At 33.3% G+C, this 7,668-nt stretch overlaps 1 protein-coding gene across 1 annotated transcript; it reads right to left on the bottom strand.

The window, feature by feature from the left end:
• Positions 1-2,227: 2,227 nt before the first annotated feature.
• On the bottom strand, positions 2,228-3,964 carry LOC145802574 (uncharacterized). Its single transcript, XM_082895309.1, has 4 exons — positions 3,912-3,964; positions 3,599-3,713; positions 2,882-3,418; positions 2,228-2,602 (listed from the first exon to the last, which is right to left on the bottom strand). The coding sequence occupies exons 1-4, from the start codon at positions 3,962-3,964 to the stop codon at positions 2,228-2,230; spliced, it is 1,080 nt and encodes a 359-aa protein (XP_082751435.1).
• Positions 3,965-7,668: the final 3,704 nt, after the last annotated feature.

Raw genomic sequence — 7,668 nt, 5'->3', positions numbered from 1 at the left:
ATTGTAAATTGTAATTTATCACTTCAAAATTGAAATGCTACTGATAATGTTAGGACTTAGAGTTATTGCTATGCCTACATGTGTCCACTCACCTTGCATTTATATTTCTTTATTTTCTATCATATTCGGATGCCATCTTCATACTAGCTTTTTTTTTCTCCGTGATAGCTGGGAGAAATGAATGAAAAATAGCATTTTAGCTACCGTTATAGCAGACATGGTTATTTTATTAATCAATCTTCATAAACATGGATATTGTATTATTGTTTTCAATTGGAAAATTTTCAGGTTTTGGAGGTTTGAAAGGGCTATGCAGGTCCATTGACGAGTCTTTTATTTTAATTTTTTGCCTTAACATCTTTAAATCTTTGTTTGGGGAGCTTGAAACTGATTTATTAAGCTAGAATCAGATTTTTTGTTGGGGTTGGAATTATTAGAAAATTTTACTGAAAATATTTACTACATTATATATGTTAAAATTTTACATAGAGGGAGTTTATACTTTTGTGGTAATCAGCTTCAGTTTTTTTTGAATTACATTTCACATTGACATATTTCTTTTGGTTGGAATATAGGTTTTTAAATGATTTTGACGAAGCCTAAAGGATTATTGAAACTGGCATGAGTGATTTGAAGTTCATATATTGCAAGACAACTATCCTTCTTAGCTTTTTCTATTTTATTTTATTTTTTTAAAACTATTATTATTATGGCTATGCTTCAGTGGAAACTTTTGGCCTTGCTGCGGGAAAGGAAAAAGTTGTAATTTTATTAATTAAATGACTCTCATTTGTTCTTTGTGGACACCCAAGCGATTTCGTAGTGGAAAATATATTTATTGGGTTTCAATGAAATATGAATATGTTAGAAATTTTAGAGATGTAAATAAGGTAGAAATTGTACTAATAAATTCCACAAATGAAAATGTATGGAATGATGGAAGTCTTCTACTGATGTAACGATTTAAAAACAACGCGTAAAAGAATTAAAAAAAATTCTTTTTATGTAGAAAAATGATTTCATTTATAAAGTACAGACAAAATCAGAATGGACACAAGAAACAACCTCAATTAGAACCTCTTCCATTCAAAGTGGCCATAGATGGGCAGTTTCATTTCCTAGCATTTTGTCATGAATACAAGCAGATTTAAAACTCCCATCCACTCTTTGATATCATATCAGCAATGATATTCCTAATAGATGAGAAATTTTCTTCATTACAACTAATTTGTATGGTTAAAATAAACTACTCTCAGCTTGTATGATTCCCAATAGATTTAGAAATTTTCTTCATTAAAACAAATTTGTTTGGTTAAAAGAAAATACCTCAACTTGTATGCTTTCCAATAGATGATAAATTTTCTTCATTAAAACAAATTTGTTTGGTTAAAAGTAAATATTCCTTAGCCTGTATGCAACAAATTCAAGCCATTGGCAAAAGACACAACTTTGTACGCCCCAACTACTTTAATGTTGTCCACAACAGATTCATTTGCAATTCTCTCACTGCTTGATGCCATTTCTCATGAAATCTCTCACAATGATACCAATACCTATCACTCCCATCTTTTAAATTTTTATATATATTCCTTTCAAATAGTTCACTAAATTCCACCACATTCACATAATAAAAATGTTAATGTGTAAAGTGACTGAAATATTGAATATAACTTAATACAAGAAAAATGAAGGGTAGTGGAAAATTAAAACTCAGCATTATTTATTACAAAGTTAAAGACGTGTAATAAATTATACATTTAGATAAAAATTTAAATTGAAAAAAAAAACTCATTTGAAATCAAGAATTCTTCAAAGCTGATAAAACATCTTTCATTGTAACTTATAGGAAAGTAGGTCGATGGTTTAGATTAAAAACAAATCAAAAAATTAGAATTTAAATTTATAAAATTAAAAATTAAGGCTTGTGTTTTGTTTACAAAATTCAAACTCTGATTTTTTATTTTTTATTTTTATTTTTGTAATTTCCCCTTAGAAAAAATTACCAATAAATACATGCTCTGCCTTACCCAAATGAAACTTTATTGAAAACTTGTAAAGAAGCCTTGATGAATGACCTTCAAGACATATACATTTGATTCAATAAATAAATGCATACAACTAGTTTTTCATGGGAGAGAAAAATTACTATATACTATCTCTCAAGTCATTAATTTGCTAGCCTAGAAGTAGAAAGGGAAGACAATAGAAAGAGGCTTCCCTTCCTCTCTCAATAGCTTCTTTCACCACATTTCTCATCGATGCCATTGTCTTTCCTCATCCAAACACCATTCTGATCACACGAGAACGAATTGAGGCCGGGGCATTCTACTTTCTCCAAGTAAATCAAATTGGGAAATAACATCATAATGTCTTTCCAAGGCATCTCTAAGTTACTCAAGTACTTCAATTGTAACATTTCAACTGTGGTAGCTCTTATTTTGTCCAGATTACACAATAGTCCTCCTCTAATGTAAAGTTTCTTCAAATTCTTTAAATTGCCAGACCACAACCAACCAGGTGTATCTATCTCAGGAAAACCCTCAAGCTCTAGTTTTTGCAACGATGAAGGAAGTTTCAATAGGAGAGGAAGTTTTGGATCACACTGCTCAATGAATGATCTTGTCAGCGTTGTTTGCTTGGAAAATAGTTATGCTTGCTTAGGTGAATCATCAGTTTTACCTCGTAAAATGCATCCTGACCAAGATATTTTCAACTTCTGTAGCAATTTTAATCATTGTAAATGATGAAGCTGCAGATCTGTTGGAAATTCTTTCGTACTTATGGATATGCTCAATTTTCGTAGCTTTGACAATTTTGTCAAATTATTGACAGTACATGACTTTTTGTCCTTAAAATCTCAAATAATAAATCCCTTAAGGACTTGGAGATTAGATAATGCACCAAGCCCTTTGGGCATGTGATCTAAAAGGTAACACTCAGATATATCCAAGTGTGTCAAATTTTCAAGCAAGCTAATCCAATCTGGAACCACCTCAAGGTTGTGACACGCTTTGAGATCTAGAATTTTACGATCAGTCAGTTGTGAAATGTACTGAGGAAGCTCTATAATCAAAGAAATTCCTTGAAGGCTAAGAAACCTCAATTGTTTCATATTCTTGAGAAAATTGAGAATTTTGATGTCTGAGACTTCAATGTGATGCGTGACCGAATTCTGCCACCTTCCCAAGTAAACAATTTTCAAATTGGTGTCCCTTTTGAAAATAATTTCATGTCTTCCATCAATAATAGCCACATCAACGTTGACAACGTTGCTATTCCGAAAGGTGAGGCCTCGATACGGAAAATCACCAAACTGATCCAATTTTGGTTCAGTGGTTAAAACACAACGAATGGCAGGGGGCATCCTGTAGCTATCCACAATGAATCCGCAATTTTTGTAGATAGGCTCGATGAAGCCCTTTGCAGTGAGCTCATCCAAGATAGAGTTGGCAAGAAGCTATGCTAGTTCTGCTTGTACTGGGTATAGTCCAATCCACCAGTAAATCACAAAACTTTTCTTCATGGTAGCCATTTCTGGGAAAATCAGGAAAAAATCCAAAAAATATTTTAGTTCCGGAGGGAGGCTATGGAAAGATACCTGGATATCTGCAAGTGCAGGGGTGTGATCAAACTTTGGCTGATTGTACAAACTGTGCAAATTGCCGGCCTCGTTTACATCGACTTGGTTGTTGCCGCTGCTACTATTAATGGATCTGTCAAACCATGGTTTCCGATGTGGTTTTGAATCATCATTATAATGGATTTTAAGCTTGGAGGGAATCTAGGATTTCAACTTCTTCATAGACATTTTCAGTTGGTCAAGTTCGTTAGTATCGCTCCCTCCTCTTATTTTGAGCTCCTTAAATTTCTCACAAGCCTAGTTGATTTACACATTCATATGAGCTACATACTTTTGAATCTCTGTCATGGTCTCTTTCATGAAATTAAGATCTCGACCAATCATGTTAGTGAGCGCAACTTGGTAGTCGTCATTGTTGTTGTTTGTGGTGGTGGCAGCGGCGGTGGTGGTTGTTAAGTGGATTTGGTTGGGAGATACTACTGTCCATGGCTTTGAAAGGAACTACTACCAAAACAGGGTCGTGTTGGAGTCTTGGCTAGAGAGAGAGAGAGGACAGGTTCTTTCTTTGATGGTCTGGTCTGGGTTTCAAAGAGAAAAATGGATCATGAGAGAGTGTGAACACGTTTTTTCTTTGATGGTCTGGTCTGGGTTTCAAAGAGAGAGATGGATCATGAGAGAGAAGAAATATGGCCCACTGGTCGGGACCAGCATTATCGAACCACGTTGTCCTGAGAAGAGATAGCCAACTACAGATGTACCGAGGCAATAATTGATGAGACGCGGGAAAGAAATATGGCCCACTGGCCGGGACTAGGGTTGTTGAACCGCGTTGTCTTGAGAGAACTTGAGGGTGAATTTTATTACGGTTCCGTTTTGGTTTATGGAGTTTATTATGAATTTTATTTTAATTATTTAAATTATTATTTTATAAAAAAAAATTGTATATATTATTTATAAAAAAATAAATTGATTCAATAATTATAATATTTTCATTTTATCTTTTTTTTTTAAAAAAAAAAAGTCTATTTTAATAAACATCACTACACAAATCCATCTTTAGCAATTTAGAGATTATTCGGAATCATTATCTTGTGATTCAGATTTATTTTATACGTGAACATCACTACACAAATTCAATCACAACAACACAATCTCATTCGAAATAAATTCACAAAAATTAAAGATGAATATCTAAAATTATTTATAAAATAAATAAAGGACACGTATCATAAGAAAAAATGAACAAAGATTTGAACACCAAATCTAACTTTCGGCATGAAAATCATAGTAAGTATTGTTGTGTCCTTCAAACCTACCTCAAATGTGCAAAAGAAGTTTTTAATTAAGGAGATAAAAAAAATATATAAGACCAAACTTAATAATTTTCCATGGAGGGAAGAAAGCCATCCCAAAAAGAAAAAAGCCCTGCAAAATATAGGGTATCCTATGGGGCAAGGATCCTCTCCTTGGATCCTTTCCTTGCCTTCTTACATGGTGAGTCATTGGGCTCACTTTTGGGCCCAATTTTGATGATCTGAATCGTTCCCATTTTAGGATTTGTTGAGTATATCGTACTTGTAAAAAATCAAGTTGATCGGATATCGGAAACCACGCATTTGGAACATCAAACTAAAATCGTTTATTAAAAAAAATTTAATAACCAGTTATCCGAACATGTGGTTTTCGATATCCAATCGATTTTTTTTTACAGGTATGATATACTCGACAAATTTGAAAATGTGAACGGTTCGAATTATTGAAATTGGGATCCTATGTGGATCTCCTTTGTCTAGTTATTTTAAATCATCTCTTTATTATATAATCAGATTACAAAAACTTATCATTTTGCGGTGTATTATGTCCCTTTGTATTAAAAGTTACTAACAATAAATTTATGATGTATTTATCTAAAGTGAAAGTTATAAATTATATTGTGATTATCTATTACTAATTTAAAAATCTAAACAACATACATGTTATTTATTTTGTTAGTATTTTAAAAATACCTTCTCAAGTTTATTAAATATCACATCACAACGTACATTTACCGAATAACCAATGACCTTCCGGAATTCAAACACCTTCAAGCATTATAATATATATATATATATATATATTTTAATAATTCCATTACTGTGGCTTGTTTAATATTTGTCTCCTCCCCTACATTTTCGTAAACGGTTAGTGAGACATTTTGTGAGATTCAAATCAAGAAAAATCATGAAAATATATAAAGAAAATAAATATTTTTTTTATCTTCATTTAATTTTCAGCTAAAACAACCTTTTATGATGATTTATAATTTTAATATTGCCAGTCATATTAATACTGGTTGAGATTTTTTTGGTTATATATAACTATATATATATTTATCAATCGAAGATGCCTGCTATTGACATTGAGTGACTTAATTGATTCTACTCTAAAATACACTCTTAATGTTTCTTTTTTCTTCACAATGGTTTGCCTCCAAGGGATGCATCACTCCTTGAAGGGCAACACAACATTTTTTCTGCCTTTTTTTTCTTCTTCTTTTTATTAGCAAAAAAAAAAAAGAACTGTTAGTGATGCATCATTGTAGACACCTCATTTTGACCGGTCTTAAGAATTGGGCGCTTACCTTCCGTTATGCTTTAAACCAGCATTTATTGCCTAATGTCATAGCATATAGTCTATTCTTATTCGTGCTTACTGCAAGGTTGTAAGAAAACCAAACAGAAATATGCATATATATAGATAAAAAAAAATACAGAGTACTGAGTACAAACAAACACACACTCAAAGGGTTAATGATTTTTGGAGATGGAGATGAAATCATGGACTTCTTTTTTCTTTCTCTTTTTTTTTCTTTTTGTATATATTGTGACGGTCGGTTCCTTTCTCTCCTTTTCTTTTCTTTCCTCGATTCACTTTCTTTTATCCTCGTTGGATTTGAAATGTCCGGGAATGATTTTTTTTCTAGTTCGTATATTAGTCGTTGTTGAATTTCGGTTGTTCCGAGGGCGCGCGGGTGAGTCCGGGGTACCCGGGAGCGAAGTTGAAATTTTGAGCAGCTAGGCTAGGACCGCACGTGCGGGGCCCTAGGCCGCATGTTCAGAGGAGGGCCGCTCGAGCGGTGGGAGGGGCTGCTCGAGCGGTGTGGCTTGACACCCAGAATTTTTGCTACTGTCTGCAGCGCTCAAGCGGAGAAAGTGGGCCGTACGAGCGGTCAAGGTGGGCCGCTCGAGCGGTGGAGTTGGCCGCACGAGCAGCCAACTGGGTAGTCCGAAACTCTATTTTTTATAACATTTTGGTCTGATTCTTTTACACATTTTGCTCATTTCTCTCTCCCTCTAAACCCTATTTTCCTCTCCCTTCTCTCTAGAAATCTCTCTCAAGCCTCAAAACACTTTGATTTTGCTAATGTTTGGGTCAAGATCTTCACTCTCTTCCTCTAGATCTTGAAGATCTAAAGTTAGGGCATCACTTGGGTAGAGGAAATCAAGACTCTCTCTCTTTTGAAGCCAAGGTTTCATCTTTTCTTCATCAATCATTGAGGTAGGGGTTTCTTTGATGCTTTTCAATACCTCTACTATGGATAGACATGTGGTAAGTTTGTATTGCATTAAACCATGTTGATATGGATCTTTTTTCAAAAATCATGGTAGAGGGTATATGATATGGGTGTAGAGATTGAAATATTATGTATTGGGTTGATGTTGGGTTAATTTGCGATGTGATTTCTTTATATTCTTGATTAGAGAGCTAAAACCCTAATTTTGTTGAAATGCCTAATGGATAAAAAAAGATTAAAATTGTTAAATAATTGTGTGAGAAATTTAAGAAATTTGATGAGTGATTTGATAAATTGATTTATGACTAAGATGGGTTTCATAATTTGAGCTTTTATTTGTGTTAGATTGGCTATGTTTAAAACACAACGAGTTGATGAATTTACCATGTTACGAACCAAGAGATTTAATTATTGATGTGGTTATGTTCGGGAATTTAAAATGGGTTTTCATGAAGTAGTGTATTTGACTTGTGTTAAGTTGATTTTAGTTAAGTCCAACAATTGATAATTCGTTGATTGATAAAAAGAGATTTAA

The sequence above is a fragment of the Camellia sinensis genome, chromosome 11, assembly GCF_055761805.1.
Source record: "Camellia sinensis isolate YWXY chromosome 11, ASM5576180v1, whole genome shotgun sequence".
Taxonomy (NCBI): Eukaryota; Viridiplantae; Streptophyta; class Magnoliopsida; order Ericales; family Theaceae; genus Camellia; species Camellia sinensis.
Note: the sequence above shows the minus strand (reverse complement) of the source record. Positions and strands in the feature narration are given on the sequence as shown.

Coding starts and splice junctions, on each gene's coding strand:
- LOC145802574 (XM_082895309.1), bottom strand. CDS start 3,964: ATGATTGGTCGAGATCTTAATTTCATGAAAGAGACCATGACAGAGATT. Junction 3,714..3,911: donor ACCATGACAGAGATTCAAAA/GTATGTAGCTCA, acceptor ATGGTTTGACAG/ATCCATTAATAGTAGCAGCG. Junction 2,603..2,881: donor GTGCATTATCTAATCTCCAA/GTCCTTAAGGGA, acceptor TTCATTGAGCAG/TGTGATCCAAAACTTCCTCT.